Source organism: Chelonoidis abingdonii, chromosome 2 (assembly GCF_003597395.2).
Source record: "Chelonoidis abingdonii isolate Lonesome George chromosome 2, CheloAbing_2.0, whole genome shotgun sequence".
NCBI lineage: Eukaryota > Metazoa > Chordata > Testudines > Testudinidae > Chelonoidis > Chelonoidis abingdonii.
The window spans coordinates 225,825,128-225,844,860 of record NC_133770.1 but is presented as its reverse complement, the minus strand read 5'-3'; the positions used below and the strand labels follow the sequence as shown (position 1 = coordinate 225,844,860).

The following is a 19,733-nucleotide window of genomic DNA, read 5'->3' as shown; positions in this document are numbered from 1 at the left end:
CTGTGGCTGCGCACCTGCCAGCCGTGCTTCTTAGAAGGAATTTAGCTTACTGCCCTAATATATGGAGATATACTTATCTCATGAAACTGGAAGGGACCCTGAAAGGTCATTGAGTCCAATCCCTTGCCTTTACTAACAAGACCAAGTACTGATTTTGCCCCAGATCCCTAAGTGGCCCCCTCAAGGATTGAATTCACAATCCTGGGTTTAGCAGGCCAGTGCTCAAACCGCTGAGCCTATCCCTCCCCCCTCCTAATGTGAGTCTGCCCTGAATTAGGCAGATTAATCTGGTGATTGCCTGTATGTTCATATTCAATTGAACTTAGACTTTCTGCTGTAGCTACTAAGAAGGGTATCAGTTAGTGCATTAGTAGTGGTGTTTTTCTGTGCTAGTAGACACTTGTTCACTAGAAAATGGACTGAGACTTATTCATTGTGTACGTCAACCATGAAATATCCATTGGAGGATAATTTTTGGTCATCTCTGACCAGGGCTTGATTTTGGACCAGCAGCTTACAAGATGGAAGGCTACATATTAACTCATTACCAAGCAGCTGAGCTATCCACTCACCGAACTATACTACTGAGGAATAACTTGTAGTTTTCTCAATCTGATCCATAGTTGGAGAGTGAAAAAGTTTTTCTAATTTGAAATAACCTCTATTTACTTCAGAGTCAAGCAGTGATTATTCTTCCATTCTTCACTAATCTGACCGGAGAAAGGATTAGTGAGTTTAAGAATGCTCTTGACCAACTTGTGGCTTTCAATTTCCCCATGAAGTCTGATGAGTTTCCCAAGGGAACCTTGAGGTACAATAACTATGCGGACTGCACTAAAAAGGTCAGTACTTGAGTGTGTTTAAAATGTATATTTAAAAACATTAAGTGAATTTTTATGCAGAAACAATGTAGTTTATCAGTATGTTTGTCATCTTTGAGATGACAGGATTGTTTTCTCTAAATCATTATTTAGTTCACCAATTTATCTTAATTTACTCCTGGTAGTTGGTGATTCCAAACATCAGAAATTAGGAATATAAATACAAGGTCCAGTTCTGCAAACCTTTACCCTTGTGAACAATCCTTATTCATACAAGTAGTCCTCTTGACCTCTGTGGGATGACTCACAGGAGTAAGTTTAAAGGATAGGGCCCATGGTAATTCAATATGAAAAAAAGTCATATTTAAGCTAATACAGTTATCAGATTACTTTCTTTAAGAATTTGTTGTGTCTGTATTAAGAAAGAGCTAAATTGTATTCTCCATGGTCTAGACTGTGACTATTGAACTACATCCCTCTGCAGGGGAAGTGCAGTGCAGAAAGGAATAATGGAGAAGCACAATCTCTTCTCCGGCTGCTTCTTCCACACATGGTAGTGAGCATTTGGTCCATCCATCAATAAAATCGAGCAAATAGCTGTCCCCAGTGTAGTAGTTCCATCCATGACCTTTCCCCCAAAGTGCAGGAAACAGACAGAATTATCTTGAATTAAGAGGGCTCCCTGACAGCTGCCACATCCCCCTAGTCCTCAGAGGAAGAAGCTTTCTTTATCACTGGTGACTTTTTTGAGGTTAGAGGTGGGGGTGGAGAGATTCTCTTTCCTGACAAATGAAAGTATATGAAATAAAAATACTCTCTTGAGCATAGTCCAGCAGCATCTGCTGCTGACCACTGTTAAAGATAGGATAGCAGATCTGGTGGACCATTGGTTTGATCCAGTATGGACAACTCTTGTATTCCTTTTTTCCAGTTTCTAGATGCACTAGAATTATCTCAGAGTCCAATGTTGTTACAATTGATGACAGAAATCCTCTGTAGGGACCACAGACACTTTATGGAGGACTTGTTTCAAACCAGTTTCAAAAGAATTTCCAGAAGGTGAGCTTGGGCTGTCATTTTTTGTTTTTCTGTGAAGCTTTACCTTGCCAATAGATACTGGACAGTTATCAAGTCCTGTCATGCAGACCATTACGGTTATGAGCATTATATTTCCAGCTCTACTTTTGAGGAGAAAACCTGTCAATTTCTTCCTAATCTCTCTTGAGCAATAACATTTCCTCCTGAAATTCTCCCAAAATATTTTAACCAATATTTCCTGTAAAACACAAGTAAATGAGGTTCTGATTTCCATGACACTTCATGTATCTGGAAAAGTTTGCAAAGGCTTCACAGCTCAGCATACGTCTTCACTACTGGCCGTATCGGCGGGTAGCAATTGATTTCTCGGGGATCGATATATCGCGTCTAATCTAGACGCGATATATTGATCCCCGAACGAGCTCCTGTCGACCCCGGAACTCCACCAACGTGAACGGCGGTAGTAGAGTCAACAGGGGGAGCCACGAACGTTGATCGCGCGCTGTGAGGACGGTAGGTAACTTGATCTAAGATACTTCGACTTCAGCTACGCTATTCACGTAGCTGAAGATGCGTATCTTAGATCGATTTTCACCCCCAGTGTAGACCAGCCCTGAGTCTCTTCCAATACAGTTCAAATTAGGATAATCCATCTTGGAAAACATGCACCCGGGGATGTCAGTTGATCTTTCAATTGTATATTTAACAGAGTTAACATTTTCCATAAGAAGACTACTACTAATTACTTTGTGCAAACTTATGGGGAATGAGTTTTACTAGGACAATAAGACAGAATCATTTACAAATGTGGTATTGAGAAAAGAGTGTGTTAAGGTTTCCTGACTTGAAGTCTTCATTTATGTCCAGATTTCAGTTTTGTTTGTTTAGTTTTATGTAACTATCCAGGATAACAGCCAATATGTAGCAAAACTACATCACTAACAAGCCAAAATTTACCATGCCAATAGGTGCTGGACAGTAATCAAGTCCTTCTCTTTTCCTTCCTCTTTGGAGATCAGGTACATCTCTCCAGTTGTCCAAATGAAGCATAGCTCCAACCTAGCTGACTCTTGAAAAGCTGTCCTTTTCAAAGAGTTCTAGTTTTCTCTCTTTGTGAATGATTTTGGTGGGTGCACGAATGGACTCTGTTTTTTATTTGCTATCTGCTTACTACCACATTTCCAGGTGATGTTCTGTAAACATTATTAAAGATATAACTGAGTTTTTAATATACACAGAGGACCAGAATCTGAATGCCTAGATGTTCAATACTGATAGCTATATGTATCTTGAAAAACCTAATACTGTGCTTTTGCATAGTTAGGTCACCAAAGTATGTTTGGGCAACTAGCCTTCATTCCCAGGGATCATCAGACTCCAGTATTTGAGCCCTCTTTACACTTGTGATTGATGCTAATGCTATTGCTTGCTTTCAGGCTGCTTCTGAAAATTAAGCAAAACTGGACAGGAGAATATAAATCCTGTTAAATATTTCTAACAATTGTATATGGTGGTAGAATCTCCATCTTTAGAGGTTTTTAAGGCCTGACTTGACAAAGCCCTGACTGGGATGACTTAGTTGGGGTTGGTCCTGCTTTGAGCAGGGGGTTGGACTAGATGACCTCCTGAGGTCTCTTTCAACCCTAATCTTCTATGATTCTATATAACAAGCTTCCTATGTCTAGGCTATTGGGTATTTATTTCCTAGGTACAGTGTTTTAATGGTTTGGTGTTTCAAGTGCTCATGTGTGCAAGTACTGTTTTGAATTTATATAATGGTCTTTGTCCTGAAAGCTCCAAAAACACTTGAAAATTACATATGTACAAGAATTGTCATCGCTACTGAAATGCAGCTGTCTTTGGGGTGAAATATGGCCTCCGTTTAACAGCACATAGCAGCACTGCACTATTGCTTGATAGGAAGTGAAGAAAAGCATGGCATATATTGACAATGGAGGGGGAAGATCATGTAGACTGAATGTAATTATCCAATCTGGAATTGAACTAAAATGCTTGGACTAATACTGCTGTAGAATCTTTCGCGACCACAATTGGTCTAGAGTTGGACCTCTCATTTATAAACCATCAGATAGCACCTCCACTAACCCAATGCCTTCAAATGGCATGCTGTGTTGCTGAATTAACAATGACTCAAAAAGTATGCCTACACTCCACGCTTTTTATGGTATCATGTAGAGTACATACACAGCTCCCCTTCCTCCCCCACACAGCGCAGGTACAAACAGCAGTGTAGATAATGAGGCACTGCTAGGCAATTAAAGACAAGCTTGAATATACCTGGTATGTACCTGAGTATATATTCTGACTCTCTACAGCAGGGTCGGCAACCTTTCAGAAGTGAAAAAGGGTTGTTTGTTTTTCCTGCTGATCATATCTCATCTCAATTGATTGGCCTCTTCCTGTTGGTATGCATACTTCCACCTTTTCATGTTCTCTGTATGTATAAATATCTCCTGTCTGTGTTCTGTCCTATGCATCCGAAAAGTGAGGTGTTGCCCACAAAAGCTTATGCTGAAGTAAATTCGTTAGTCTCTAAGGTGCCACAAGTACTCCTGTTTTTCTTTCAGAAGTGGTGTGCTGAGTCTTGATTTATTTGCTCTAATTTAAGGTTTCGCGTGCCAGTAATACATTTTAACGTTTTTAGGAAGTCTCTTTCCATAAGTCTATAATATATAACTAAACTATTGTTGTATGTAAAGTAAATAAGGTTTTTAAAATGTTTAAGAAGCTTCATTTAAAATTAAATTTAAAATGCAGAGCCCCCAGACTGGTGACCAGGACCTGGGCAGTGTAAGTGTCACTGAAAATCAGCTCGGGTGCCACGTTTGGCACCGTGCCATAGGTTGCCTGTCCCTGCTCTACAGCCAAAGCAGAGCCTCCGCAATCTGCTACTCTTGTACAATCTGCTATTTTTCCAGCATTTCTCCACCACAGGGAGAGATTCTGGGCAGGGTGAGGCAATGGGGAGGCTTCAGCCTTTTCCTGTTGTCTCACCCTGCCAGAACCTTTCATAATTGACACATGTAGCTACACGCTGCAGTGTGGACACAGCCTTTTTAATGAGGAGTATAGCTAAATGTATCCTACATACCACCGACAGTGGTGTGCAGTGTAGATGTAGCCAAAGAGCAGAATGCCACTTACTGAATGACAAAAACTGCTTCCTGCAACACCTGGGTATTATAGGTATCCTGCCCCAGTGCTGACGACCTTGCTTACCATGTGAGATCCGCTGAGATTACAACCCAAGTTGATATGACTGCTGAAGAGAGTCAAAAAGTAAATGTTGTGGAGTTAAAAATTTAAATGGAAATTTAGTATAGGAGTGGTTCAGCTAAAATTCTCATCCTCCTTAGGAGCAGCTGTGAAAAACAAGTGATGCTGTTAGACACCGTGCACAAAATGTTCCAGAGCGAAGCCCTTCTTTCAAATGCCACTCGACAAGCCTTTGTGGATCGCTCTTTCCTCACCCTCTTATTGCACTGTAGCTTGGATGCACTGAAAGATTTCTTGAGCAAGATTGTATTGGAAGCCATGGATACACTGAAGACCAGATTTACAAAGGTGAGCTTCTTTTGTTCTTTAAGGTTGGAACAAATCCTCTAAAATGCCAGTATTGTTACGTGATGTTACAGATTATATTTTTCTTAACTATAAATACAACATTCAAATAAAGATAATTTTTTCCAATTTTGAGTACATTATAGAGCACAAATTAAAGTCACTGTGAGTCTTCGCATTGACTTGAATGTGTGTTGGATCTGGCCTGAACATGTTATTACTGTGAAGGTACTGTATATTAACTTATATATTGCTTATGAAAAGAGAGAATGTGTCATCTGTGTATACCCAGAGAGGCTTAAGGTCCTGTCAAAGACAAAATCCTACCCTAACCTTAACTGGGGTGTGTGTGTCTGTCTATAAGATATATTGTCTTACTGTACTCTTTAATGATGTAAACTTGCACATGATCAAGAAATGATGGCGATGGCGTCAAGTCTTATTTTGACTATTAGAAAAATGTTAGTACTTCCTGTGGTCAGTAATATATATATATATATATATATTTTTACAATTAAAAATCCTTACTCTTTTTATTTCAAAATACCGAAGTGGTGACCATCCTAGGGTGAAACTCTCATTGACTTCTTTGCAGACAGGATTTCACTTATGGCTCCTATTTTATATTATCGTATCAAGGTCCTATTTTTAAAAATTAAATACATAAATACAAAGGCTCATTGCAATCGAAAAAATAGAATTATAAGCCTGTATTTCTATGGGCCGCTTTCTCTCTGATATAAAAAGTTAGAGATGCAGGTTACACTTAAGGCTTTTCTTTTTTTGCTGCAGTGGGATTGCCATAAAATCTAAATCTGTGGGTTTTTGAGCACTAATGATTAATGTCATAGACATATTTTCTGATAAATATTTTTAATATTTAATACTTACGTAATATATCTCAACCAAAAATCCGAGTGCTTTACAAACCTTTAAGTAAGACTCCCAACACCCCTGTGAGGTAAGGAAGTACTGTTCTCCCCATTTTACAGATGAGGATGTGGGCATAGAGGTTGTGACTTGTCCAGGGTCATATGAGATATCTGTGGTACAATGGAAATAGAACCTAGTTCTTTTGTTTCCTAATCTTCTGTTTCTGCATTTACGTGTTCCTACACTCTTGTGTGTACTGGTACTGCATTTTTTCAAAACCTTAGAGCTATATTTTGGATAATAGTTGAATATTGCATGCACTCTATAAATATGTTTATGGAATCTTCAAAGAAATATTTAAGATGCACTCATTAAATTTTAAATTAAAATTGACATTTTATTTTATCATGAAAAGTAGTTAGTGGCTGGATGTTTATTTTTAACATTATACAGTGAGACTTTTGATATGGAATTTTAGTTTTATAATATGCGAAAAAATAGAGTTTACTTTAGTTTCTACTGAGTAGCTTTTGGAGATCCATTGCAAGGACAAAAGCTAAGTGATCTTTTCCTCTGTACATGTTTTGTTTTTAGTCAAATGAATCTGCTTTTGATACACAAATCAGCAAGAAAATGGGGTATTATAAGATTTTGGAAGTGATGTACTCCCGTCTCTCAAAAGAGGATATTTACTCCAAGGACTCTAGAATTAACCAGGCTTACCAGGGATCCACAAATGTAGAAGGAAATGAACTTACCAAGACACTAATAAAGTAAGGCTCTCATTGTTCCATAAACTTGTTTGCTACCGATTTGTCTTCATGCCAGATATTTTTTATAAGTATGCAGTTTAAAGCAAAAGTTCATCATATTCAAGGAAAAAATTAATTTGAAAACTGAGTTTTGGTTTAAACCACAGTATAGGGTGTTGAATTGAATTTATGCCTGGATGTGAGGATGTTCAAATATAGAAACTGGAGTACTTTTCTGTCAGAGTAGGTACCACTTTTTTCATGGGTGTGTTTGTGACGGCTGAGGGTTTTGTTTGGTTTGTTTATTATTGAAAGGTGTGAGACTCAGCATCTTTTAAAATGACTCAGCGGATTTCCCTTATCTTTTACTGTGGCTTATCACTGAGAGAGTCTAGATCTTTTGTATAATTTTGCTAATCTATTATATATAGTCAGCCTGGCCTGTTTGCACATAGTTTGATAGATAAGAGGCATGTGAAAGTCTCCGATATGGATTGAGAGCTTGTCTCTAAAATGTTCTCTGTCTGATTTCAACTTGTCAAAGTATTAGATCCCTAGCACTGCGGATCACTGTGGAAATACCAGCTAATGTTTGGCTTCAGTAGTGCTGCTGATTCAATTTTAATAAAATATTTCTATGAGAAGACTTAAACGCAAATTAATATTTGAGATGGTGCATTGAGATGATGCATCAGTATGCTGTGCTGTGACATCGATGCAAAGCCTATGGAAGTCTTTCTGTTGATTTTCATTGGCCTGTGGATTGGACTCTATATGGCCTTCTAAAAAAGATTTTGACAATATTTTCTGGTCTATTTTGTTTTTAAGGTCATGCTATGATGCATTTACAGAAAACATGGCTGGTGAGAGTCAGCTGTTGGAGAAGAGGAGACAGTACCATTGTGCTGCATATAACTGTGCCATTGCTGTCATCAGTTGTGTCTTCACCGAAAGTAAATTCTACCAAGGTTTTCTCTTCACAGAAAAACCGGAAAAGGTGAGATTTAATGAGGAGGCTACTGTCATGTCAAAGGTCTGCAAGGTCCATACAGCATATTTTGGACACTAACTGAAAGTTTGTACTTTTAACCCAAGAATTGAACCTATATAATGCAGTTATGTAAGAAACCGAGAGAGGAAACAAGCAGGGAGGACTCAACTGGAGTATTGTGTCCAGTTCTGGGCACCCACATTTTGGGAAAGATGTGGACAAAACTCAAAGGTTCGGACAAGATGCAATGGGCTTAAATTGCAGCAAGTAAAGTTTAGGTTGGACATTAGGAAAAACTTCCTAACTGTCATGATAGTTAAGCACTGGAACGAATTGTCTAGGGATGATGTGGAATCTCCATCACTGGAGGTTTTAAGAGCAGGTTAGACAAATACCTGTCTAGTCTAGATAATACTTAGTCCTCCCTTGAGTGCAGGGGATTGGACCAGAAGATCTGAGGTCCCCTCCGGTCCTATGATTCTATGTAGATGGCTTCCTTTGATCCTGCATGGCAATTGAATCACTGCTGGAGGTTTTGCATATGATTGAGTGGGGGCTCAGTAACAATATTCATCTTCTCTACTCTATCTCAATCACTAGTTATGGAAGGTGCTTAAATATTACAAAAGCCCTCCAACCTTTTGAAATATTCTTGAATAAAATAATATTACAGGGCTTTGTTTACTCTTTTAAAGTAGCTAGTCACTTAACTTGTTCTTAGATGTCTGCATAATGGTAATTTCTCATAAATGAATGTAATGGAATGGACTGTCCCTTATTTTGTATGATCACTTGAAATAGACTGTTGTCTTTTGAATAAAATATTGCTAGTCCCCCAGCTATTGTTTACAGTATGTTAATTTTTAAATTTCCAAATATGCTTTGTTTCACAGAACTTGTTTATTTTTGAAAACTTGCTAGATCTGAAGCACCAGTATTCGTTTCCTGTTGAAGTTGAGGTAAGTTCTGTGCTTTATTGTAATACAGTGAAAATGGCCATTGCTTTTAATACTACATAATCATTGCATAGCTGTGTGTGTGTGTTACATAATTATACACAGAAAGAAATGATACTGTTTGAAACCATGACAAATACCAGTGGAGACCTCTGACCCTTTAGAATGTTATGTAGTTTTCATAGTAAAATCCCAGTGCCTCTGGAAAATCCCAAGTCCAAGGAATGAAAAGCACGAGTTGGGTGTACACATTTAATGTGTTGTTTTGGCGGATTTATTCCAAAGATAGATAATTTCTAGTGTCATTAGTTCAGCTGATATGGTATATTCTGTAATACTGATTATTAGCATTTATAAGTTGGAACTCCTGTTCATTTTAAATAGCTTGAATACTTTTTCCTCCTGCATTGGTTAAAAAGCTATGTTATAAATAAAAGTTCTATCGAGTTTGCTAGATAATAAATATAATTCTCTATGTAATCTTTTTTTGTAAAAGATACCCAAAATAGAACTCTTACTTTTTATCAGCTAGTTATTTTTTTGAAAAGCAAATTTAACTAATTTCAAAGCTCATATTTTTGTTGGTGTTCTAGGTGCCTATGGAAAGGAAGAAAAGGTATATTACTATTAGGAAGGAAGCCAGGGATGCAGTAAATAGGGACTCAGGTATGACATACATTTATAATGATTAAAATTTTCTATCTTTTTTCCCCTTAAATGTACAATTCACCATTGCATTGCACTTATATAGAATGTGCTGATTTTAGTAGAGATGCATCTAGAAAAGCTGATTATCATGTCTAAATTGCAGCTGATCCTACAGGTGGCAGTACCTGTGCATCTTCTGACTGCATGAGGCCCTGAAGCTGTTTTTTTCAGTAATTAGAATGGGACCATATACAGTATGATTTCCTTCCTCTTTCTCAACAGCCTCAAGAAAACAGACAACTGTATAAGAATTGCTAACTGAGACTGCATTTTTGCATTTTAGCATGTTCTGAAACCATTTAGTAAACATTCTCCCACTTCAGTATGTTTCATTTTTCTGGGGAAGTGATCCATTCCATGCCTTTCTAATACTGAAGTGCAAGAAACTACGAATTGCTAACAGACAGAAATGTGTAGAAAATTGGTTACATCTGTGGAGGAATTATACAAAGAGAGACCAATTCATCATATTTGTTAACAGGCCTGTGCCTTACAGTGAAACCTGGACAAGTGACCACCTTTATAAAAGTGCCACTGATGTGCTCACTACTGTTCCAGATGCAAATAAAAACAGACACTATACTTAGTCTAGCTTTCATTAGAATACCTTCTTGGTTAAGCAACCAAATTTTGTTGTTTTTCTTGAGTAGTCACTGAAGACAGCTTTCGCTCTAATTAGTGTTATGATTAACAATACATTATTTTTCTTGTTTAGATGAGCCTCAGTATTTGCCTTCTGCATCTTATATGGTAGACAGCAGTCTGAGTGAGGAAATGAGCCAATTTGATTTCTCAACTGGAGTCCAAAGTTTTTCTTATAACTCACAAGACCCTACAGCTACCAGTATACACTTCAGGAGAAAGGTGATTAGAGATGTATACTATGTGGAGGAACAAGAGTGTCATTATTATAAAACTCTCCGTAAACTTGTACATGAAACTTGCTCTTTTAGTTAATGTATACGTTGTGCTGGGAAAGGTGAAGGTTCAATGGGAGTAAATATTGGATACAGTTGTCTGTCTATAGGTAAGTCTGTCTTTAATGGGAAGCTTGAGGCATCAGAGCAAGTGTTTTTTGCCATCAATCTGGGTCCTTCTACTCTGTTTTCGAATTTATTTAATATTCCTTTAATGTGAAGGCGAAGACTTGCTCACGAAGGCAGAGGCCTTGCATTGTTTATATATTGTCTTGCTGTACTCTTAAAGGATATAAACTTGCACATTAACATGAAATGATGGTGATGGCTCCAAGTCTTATTTTGACTGTTAGAAAAATGTTTGTACTTCCTGTGGTCAGTAATATATATATTTTTCTACAATTAAAAATCCTTACTGTTCAAAAAAAAAAAAAACTTTAAAAAAAAGTCCAGGGAAAAGTTATTTAATCTTCCTTTAATTTGAAGGTGGAGACTTGCTCACAAAGGTGGAGGCCTTGCTTTGTTGAAGGGGAACTATAGTACAGGGTTTCTGAATTACCGAATCGAATTACAAAGAAAAATCCATTTCTAAAATATTTTTTAGAAGTATCGTAAATATAATATAGGTTACAGGGCCACTGTCTTCTGTACTTTTTCTGAATTTGGTTAGATTTAAAGTGATTTTATAATTTACATCTGTGCCTGAGTTCCCCTGACATTTTTTGTTTACTAATCACAGATTCCTATTTCCCACCTCCTGCTTTACTTTTACTATGTGAAAGATCCACAGAAACAACACACACGAATGAATGATTATGTAGGGAAAACTCTGAAACTGGCCAGTTGGTATCGAATGTACACAATAAACTGAACAAAAGAGAGAGAATAGTATTATTTTTAATCTACTGTTGTGCTTATATAGTCTTATGTATTGCTTGCAGCAGTATGTTCCTATATAAGCCTGACTTGAAGTTGACGGTGGTCCTTTAACACTTAGCCTTGGTCTACACTGTGAGTTTAGGTCAAATTTAGTAGTGTTAGATCGATTTTACCCTACACCCTTCCACACGACGAAGCCATTTCTGTCGACTTAAAGGGCTGTTAAAATCGATTTCAGTACTCCTACCCGACGAGGGGATTAGCACTGAAATCGACCTTGCTGGACGCAGTTCAACACTATTGGCCTCCAGGAGCCCATCCCAGAGTGCTCCATTGTGACTGCTCTGGACAGCAATCTGAACTCGGATGCTCTGGCCAAGTAGACAGGAAAAGCCCCATGAACTTTTGAATTTCATTTCCTGTTTACCCAACATGCAGAGCTCATCAGCACAGGTGACCATGGAGTCCTAGAATCGCAAAAGAGCTCCAGCATGGACCAAACGGGAGGTACTGGATCTGATCGCTGTATGAGGAGACAAATCTGTGCTATCAGAACTCTGTTCTAAAAGACGAAATGCTGGAATATTTGAAAAAATCTCAAAGGGCATGAAGGAAAGAGGCCCACAGCAGTGCCACGTGAAACTTAAGGAGCTGAGGCAAGCCTATCAAAAAACCCAAACGGCCACTCTGGGGCAGAGCCTCAGACATGTCGCTTCTATGATGAGCTGCATGCCATTCTAGGTGGTGCCCCTACAACTACCCCATCAGTGTGCTTTGACTCCATTAATGGACTCTCATGCAAGAGGAATGCAGATTTAGGGAATGAGGAGGAAGAGAATGTTGAAGTTAGCACCCAGCAAGGAAATGGAGAAAACGTTTTTCCTGACAGCCAGGGACTGTTTTTATCACCCTGGAGCCAGTACCCTCCCAACCCACCCAAGGCAAGCTCACGGACCTTGAAGGCAGTGAAGGGACCTCTGGTGAGTGTACCTTTGTAAATATTGTACGTGGTTTAAAAGCAAGCGTGTTTAATGATTAATTTGCCCTGAAGAGTTGGGATGCATTTGCGGCCAGTACAGCTACTGGAAAAGTCTGTTACCGTGTATCGGGATGGAGCGGAAATCTCCAGGGCCATCTCAGTGAAGCTCTCCTGGGTGTACTCTCAAAGCCTTTGCAAAAGGTTTCTAGGGAGGGCAGCCTTATTCCGTCCTCCATTACCATGCCAGGCCAGTAGCACATAGTCTGGAATCATTGCATAACAAAGCATGGCAGCATATGTTCCCAGTGTTTGCTGGCTTCAGGGAACTTCCGTTCTTTATCTCTCTGTGTTATACTCAGGAGAGTGATATCATTCATGGTCACTTGGATTGAAATAGGGGAATTTTATTAAGGGGACATTCAGAGGTGGCTGTTCCTGCTGGGTTGTTTGCCTGTGGCTGAACAGAAATTGTCCCTGCTGTGCACTACACGGTGGGGGGTGAAGTGATCATCCCAGAAAATAGTGAGGTGAAGGGCTTTAGTTGGGTTGTGCTGCATGTTAACCTGAAAATGCAGCCCCTCCTTTTAAATGGCCAACCCAATGAGTGCTTGGTATGGGACATGAGGGTGCTGCTGTTTGAAACTATTCCCACATGTTATGAAGGTTAAAGAAGTCAAAAGACTGTGGCTTACCGTGGTTGCCTGCAAGCCAAATTCTGTTGCCCGCTAGCCCTGCTTGTCTGATCTCTCGCACCAAACTGGCAGGCTCTCAATATAAGAATCAAAATGCGACCTTGTAAAGAAAATACAGATGCTATGTAATGTTAAGAGCTTGGTTCACCATGGAAGAGTGTACCCATTGTTCTCTAAAATGTCTTTTTAAATACTACTCTCCCTTTTATTCTTCCTGCAGCTGCAAATGTTTCAATGCTCGCTGTATCATCTCCATCCTAGAGGCTAGTGAAGATTAGAAAGCGAAAAAAATGTACTCGCGATTACATGTTCTCTGAGCTCACGCAGTCCTCCCACACTGAAAGAGCCCAGCAGAATGCATGGAGGCAGACAGTGTCAGAGTGCAGGAAATCACAAAATGAGTGAGAGGACAGGAGGCACCAGCGAGAGGACATGTGGCGTCAGCGTGATGAAAGGAGGCAGGAAGCAATGCTCAGGCTACTCGAGGATCAAACTCATATTCTCCAGTGTATTGTTGAGCAGGACAGGCAGCAGGAGGAACACAGACCACCACTGCAGCCCTTGTGTGACCAACCACCCTCCTCCCCAAGTTCCATAGCCTCCTCACCCAGACACCCAAGAACGCGATGAGGGGACTTCCAGCCACCCAACTGCGCCACCTCAGAGGACTGCCCAAGCAACAGAAAGCTGACATTCAAGAAGTTTTGAAGTGCAATGTGGCCTTGTTCTCCCCTTCTTCACCACCCCACTCGTTGCTTCCCTCCTCCCCCATTCCTCTGGGCTACCTTGGCAGTTATCCCCCCATTTGTGTGACAAAGTAATAAAGAATGCATGAATTTTGAACAACAATGATTTTATTGCCTCTGCAAGCGGTGATCAAAGCGAGGGGGGGGGGCGTGGAGGGAGGAGGGCGGTTTATTTACAGGGAAGTAGAGAGAACCAAGAGGGCAGGTTTTTATCAAGGAGAAACAAACAGAACTTTCACACCGTAGCCCCCTGACCAGTCATGAAACTGGTTTTCAAAGCTTCTCTGATGCACACTGCACACCGCTGTGCTCTTCTAATTGCACTGGTGTCTGGCTGCGTGTAATCACCGGCCAGGCGATTTGCCTCAAACCTCCCACCCCTCCATAAACATCTCCCCCTTACTCTCTCAGATATTGTGGAGCACACAGCAAGCACTAATAACGATGGGGATATTGGTTTTGCTGAGGTCTAACCGAGTCAGTAAACTGCATCAGTACACTTTTAAATGTCCAAATGCATGTTCTACCACCATTCTGCACTTGCTCAGCCTATAGTTGAACAGCTCCTGACTACTGTCCAGGCTGCCTGTGTATGGCTTCACAAGCCATGACATTAAGGAGTAGGCTGTGTCCCCAAGGATAACTATAGGCATTTCAACATCCCCAATGGTTATTTTCTGGTCTGGAAAGCAAGTTCCTTGCTCCAGCCGTTGACACAGACCAGAGTTCCTAAAGATGTGAACGTCATATACCTTTCCCGGCCATCCCACGTTGATGTTGGTGAAATGTCTCTTGTTATCCACCAGTGCTAGTAGCACCACTGAAAAGTACCCCGTTTGGTTTATGGCCGTTTGCCTCTCTGGTTCTTTAGTAGGCTTGCCTGATATTCCAGGCAGGACTGAATCTTCATTAGACAAAACTTGAAGAGAATGACCTGGGGAGTATTCCCAGGTCTGCCCAAGCGCCCTTGACCTACCTCACCAAGGCCAGCCAGGAGCACCCATGTCTGCCTAGGCACTCCTAGCTGACCTCAATGAGGCTGGCCAGGAGCAACCAGGAGACAGCAACGGATGGTACAGTATAAATGGTAACAGACTTTGCCAACTTGCAACGGCAAGGAGCTGCTACTATGTAGTACTTCAGTACTGCGTCTGTCAGCAGCACCCAGTTGATGTACAGTGACAGTGAGCTGACGGGGCTCCATGCTTGCCGTGGTATGGCGTCTGCATGGGTAACCCAGGAAAAAAGGTCAGGAATGATTTTTTGCCGTTGCTTTCATGCGGGGAGGGCGGGGGGCGCTGAGGACATGTACCCAGAACCGCGACAATGTTTTTGCCCCATCAGGCATTGGGAGCACAACCCAGAATTCCAATGGGGGGTGGAGACTGCAGGAACTGTGGGATAACTACCCACAGTGCAACGCTCCGAAAGTCAATGCTAGCCTCCGAAAGTCAACGCACATCGCTGACTTAATATGCTTAGTGGGGACACAAACACACGACAGTATCAAATCAATTTCTAAAAAATCAACTTCTATTAAATCAAACTAATTTCATGGTGTAGACATACCCTTAGGCAAGAGGTTGCCATATTGAAAGAATCATCTTCACTGTTTTAAAAACACTGGTCATCCAAGTATCATCGGTGTTTAAAGCAAGATCTATCAAAATAATTATGTTGTCTAATATCAGATAACTACCTCTTTTCATATTTTGTAGTGAGGAGGATATTTTAACAGTTGACTTAAATTAACCAAAATTTTATTGTAATTATAGAACTTGCCATAAGCAATTTCAAAGATTCTAATTTCCACTTCTTTGTAATGGTGAAGCCAAATTTTTATTTGTTCTTTACTGTCAAATGAGGTCTCATCTGGGAAGTATAATGGCTATGGTGGCTCTCACTGGAAAACAGCCTCTGAATTCATCAGAGATTAATTACTTTACAAATAGTTTGACTGGGAGTAAAATTTAGAGAAAATGCATGAAGTCTTGAGGAAGGTGTGTGGTGGTGGCATTCTCAGCTGTGAAGTGGAATTGCAGCTTCCATGGAGGCCAATTAATTTTTACATTTCAGATTGTTGCTGCCATACTCTTTTACATATCTGAGTCAGAGTGACATGCAGCCTGGCACCCTTAGACACAGAGATTTGGAGATGTGCAAAATTAGTTCCTATGTTTGGTGGGGTGCTTTTGGTTTGAATAACATATTTGACCTATTGCTTGTTTAAATATTGTTGAATACAATTTTATTATTGTGGTACAGTTTGTATAGACTTGACCAGAAAACCAGCATAACAAATAGTATAATTATGGCTTTTAAAAAATGGTGAATAGAGCCCCTCATGATTAACTGATTCTCCTTATTTTGACAGGAACCCACAGAATCCATGGATCCAGATGATCTGATGGAACTGGAGATGGATGAGCTCAATCAGCATGAATGTATGGCCTCTATGACAACCCTGATTAAACATATGCAGAGAAATCAGATTACACCCAAAGTAGATGAGGTCAGTATTTGTTCCTGGCTTAGCACTTCTCTAGTTTAAGAAGATAGGTAAGCACTGGAATAGGTTGCTGATTGAAGATGTGGAATCCGTGTCATGGGAAGTTTTTAACAACAGATCAGACCAATATCTGTCAGGGATGGTATAGGTGCACTTGGCCGTGACTCGACGCAGGGGGATGGACTAGATAACCTCCCAAAGTCCCTTCCAGTCCTATATTTCTATGACTTTTTAAACTCAAGAAAGGGGGTTATAATGGAAATCTTGTTTTGTAACCTTTGTTGCTATCAGTCCCTAGTGTAATAGAATAAAACCTGTGGTAATCTTGAGTTATATGCATTTCAAGTGACCTATTTAATTTTGATTTTAGGGAATAGTTCCACGAGACCTTCCTCCATGGATGAAGTTTATACATGGCAAATTGGGGAATCCATCTGTGCCACTAAATATTCGCCTATTCTTAGCAAAACTTGTTGTTAATACTGAGGAAGTGAGTGATTTTTTTTAAATTGTAGCATGTTCTGTTTCTATAGTAAAATATTATCATAAATTGATTACAACTTCAGCTGTGTAACCCTTTCAGAACAAAATCCCACACCAGCTAAACCTTTCCTAAATTCAGCTTTGGTTACTTGACCTATTGAAGGGAGGGTGTTCCTGGCTTATGCTTCAGGTGAAAACCATGTGATATTAGTTGGTTCAAATGAGTTCTAGCGACTCCTGTGAACCAAAACTCCAGAGTTTTGTACAGCTCTAATTGCAACAGAATATAAAGCTGTATAGTCACTAATTGAGGTCTGTAGTGACTCTATGGAAATGTTCTTTCTTCCTCTATTTCAGGTGTAAAATGTTTCCATCCTACTTCAGCCACTCTCTTTAAAACAATATATTATTGACCAAATGAACCATGCCGTCCGATTACATTGTATATCAGATCCTAAATGAAATTGTTGCAATTCAGTGAATTATCAGTCAGTACTGTTTTCAAAACAGCTTAGTACTAATCTGGTGACAGAGTAGCAGCTTTTGACATTAAAAGCTAAATGAGAAGTGTGTGTGCGCGCCTGTGTGAGTGCACTCGCTTGCTTGTTCATTCTGGATGGATGAGTTACTATTCTGACTTCCAGGGCTGGCTCCAGGGTTTTTGCCGCCCCAAGCAGCGAGGAAAAAAAGAAAAAGCCGCGATTGGCGGCAGCTCCACCACACCGCTTTCTTCTTCTGCAGCACTTCGGTGGCTGGGCCTTCCCTCAGAGGGACTGAAGGACCTGCCACTGCTGAGCCGGACGTGCCGCCCCTTCCCCTTGGCTGCCCCAAGCACCTGCTTGCTGAGCTGGTGCCTGGAGCTGGCCCTGCTGACTTCCATAGGTCAGACTTGGTGTATGAAAAGCTGATAGATGGGCTCCAGTGGAAGAAATGTGCTTTGCCAGTAATAGCGAATTTGACTTTTGAAGGCTTGCACACAGAAATAGAAACAGGGTATATAACTAATTTATCAATGAGGAAATTTTCGTTAGGACTTTTGAAATAACCATCATGAGAACTTTGTACAGTGTTAGGCAAAAACTTTACAGAGAAGGCTGTTTCTAAATGTTTGACAACAGGGGATGGATCACTTGGTAATTGTCCTGTCATTCTCTCTGAAGCATTGAGCACTGGCCGCAGTTAGAAGACAGAATGATGGGCCAGATGAGCCATTGTTCTGACCTAGTATGGCCATTTTTATGTTCTTATGTAAAAAAATAACTATTCCTGTAAGAATCTGATACATAAAAGCTTCTTGCATAGTAGGTTTGTATAGATGACTGTTCTTTATTTCTCCTAGGTTTTCCGACCTTATGCAAGACAATGGCTTGGTCCCTTACTGCAGCTTGTCGTTTCTAGGGATAATGGAGGAGAAGGAATTCATTACATGGTGGTGGAGATAGTAGTTACTCTGCTTTCCTGGACTAGTGTAGCGGCTCCCAAAGTAAGGACATCTGGAACACGTTTAATTACAATAGACTTCACTTGCAACCCATGGGTTGTCACTAAAAAGTTGCTATTATCCATCATTTGCAAATAAGCAGAAGCAGGTTTTGGGGGCAGTAGCCAGGGAAGGAAGAGCTGGGACATGCCTTCCATGGCTGTAGCCTTGCAACCTGCCTGTGTGCAGGGCAGCAGTGAGGAAGGGGCTTTTCTCCCCGATGGTGGGGTTTTTTGTGGGGAGCCCATAGGACTGCACTGCACCTCTTTCTCCATTATCTGGGATTCAGCGTGTCCTAGTGCTTTCTTCTCTGCATGAAACCCTGCAGCGGGGAGCAGCCCGGGGAGCACAGGGAGAGAGACTGTGACGCTCCAGGTTGCAGGTTTCAGCCTCCCCTGTGTTTCCAGCCTGCAGTCCCTTGCCTCCTGTATGAACAGGCAGGTTTCTGGTGCTGCAGCCCCAGAAGGAAGCCCTAGAATGGGTTGAGCACTGGCCAGAGGCAGGTTTGCAGGTCTGCTGCATGGCAAGGCACATCTCTGCACTTTTTCCCCTGGTTACAGCCCTGCAAAGCTGCCTGCAGGTGGTGCCTCTTCCAAAAAATGTTGTTTAATAAGCGGCATGCCATTGCCAATATCTGAATCCCCTCTGGACTCTCTCCATTTCATCCATATCTTTCTCAAAACATGTCATCCAGAACTGGACACAATACTCGAGTTGAGGCCTAATCAGCACAGAGTAGAGTAAAAGAATTAACTTCTTGTGTCTTGCTTACAACACTCCTGCTAATACATCCCAGAACAATGTTTGCTTTTTTTGCAACAGTTGTTTTTGCAACTTTTTTTGTTACACCATTGACTCTTATTTAGCTTGTGATCCACTATGACCCCCAGATCCCATTTCACAGTACTCCTCCTTAGGCCTGGTCTACACTACATGTTTAAACCGATTTTAGCAGCGTTAAACCGATTTAACGCTGTACCTGTCCACACTACGAGGCCCTTTATATCGATATAAAGGGCTCTTTAAATCAGTTTCTGTACTTCTCCCTGAAGAGAGGAGTAGCGCTAAAATCGGTATTACCATATCAGATTAGGGTTAGTGTGGCCGCAAATCGACGGTATTGGCCTCCGGGCGGTATCCCACAGTGCACCAATGTGACCGCTCTGGACAGCAATCTGAACTTGGGTGCAGTGGCCAGATAAACAGGAAAAGCCCCGCGAACTTTTGAATTACATTTCCTGTTTGCCCAGCGTGGAGCTCTGATCAGCATGGGTGGCGATGCAGTCCCAAATCCAAAAAGAGCTCCATTATGGACCATACGGGAGAT

At 40.7% G+C, this 19,733-nt stretch overlaps 1 protein-coding gene and 1 pseudogene across 1 annotated transcript in view; both read left to right on the top strand.

Moving 5' to 3' along the window:
- PRKDC (protein kinase, DNA-activated, catalytic subunit) overlaps positions 1-19,733 on the top strand; it is a 173,793-nt gene that overhangs the window by 76,594 nt on the left and 77,466 nt on the right. The window contains exons 39-49 of the mRNA XM_075062025.1: positions 675-842; positions 1,753-1,880; positions 5,237-5,444; positions 6,909-7,087; positions 7,895-8,063; positions 8,951-9,016; positions 9,607-9,679; positions 10,437-10,585; positions 16,309-16,446; positions 16,814-16,933; positions 18,266-18,409. Of these exons, the coding sequence (XP_074918126.1) occupies positions 675-842; positions 1,753-1,880; positions 5,237-5,444; positions 6,909-7,087; positions 7,895-8,063; positions 8,951-9,016; positions 9,607-9,679; positions 10,437-10,585; positions 16,309-16,446; positions 16,814-16,933; positions 18,266-18,409 (1,542 nt within the window). The remainder of the gene's footprint in view (positions 1-674; positions 843-1,752; positions 1,881-5,236; positions 5,445-6,908; positions 7,088-7,894; positions 8,064-8,950; positions 9,017-9,606; positions 9,680-10,436; positions 10,586-16,308; positions 16,447-16,813; positions 16,934-18,265; positions 18,410-19,733) is intronic.
- LOC116836469 (uncharacterized) lies at positions 11,977-14,037 on the top strand (annotated as a pseudogene).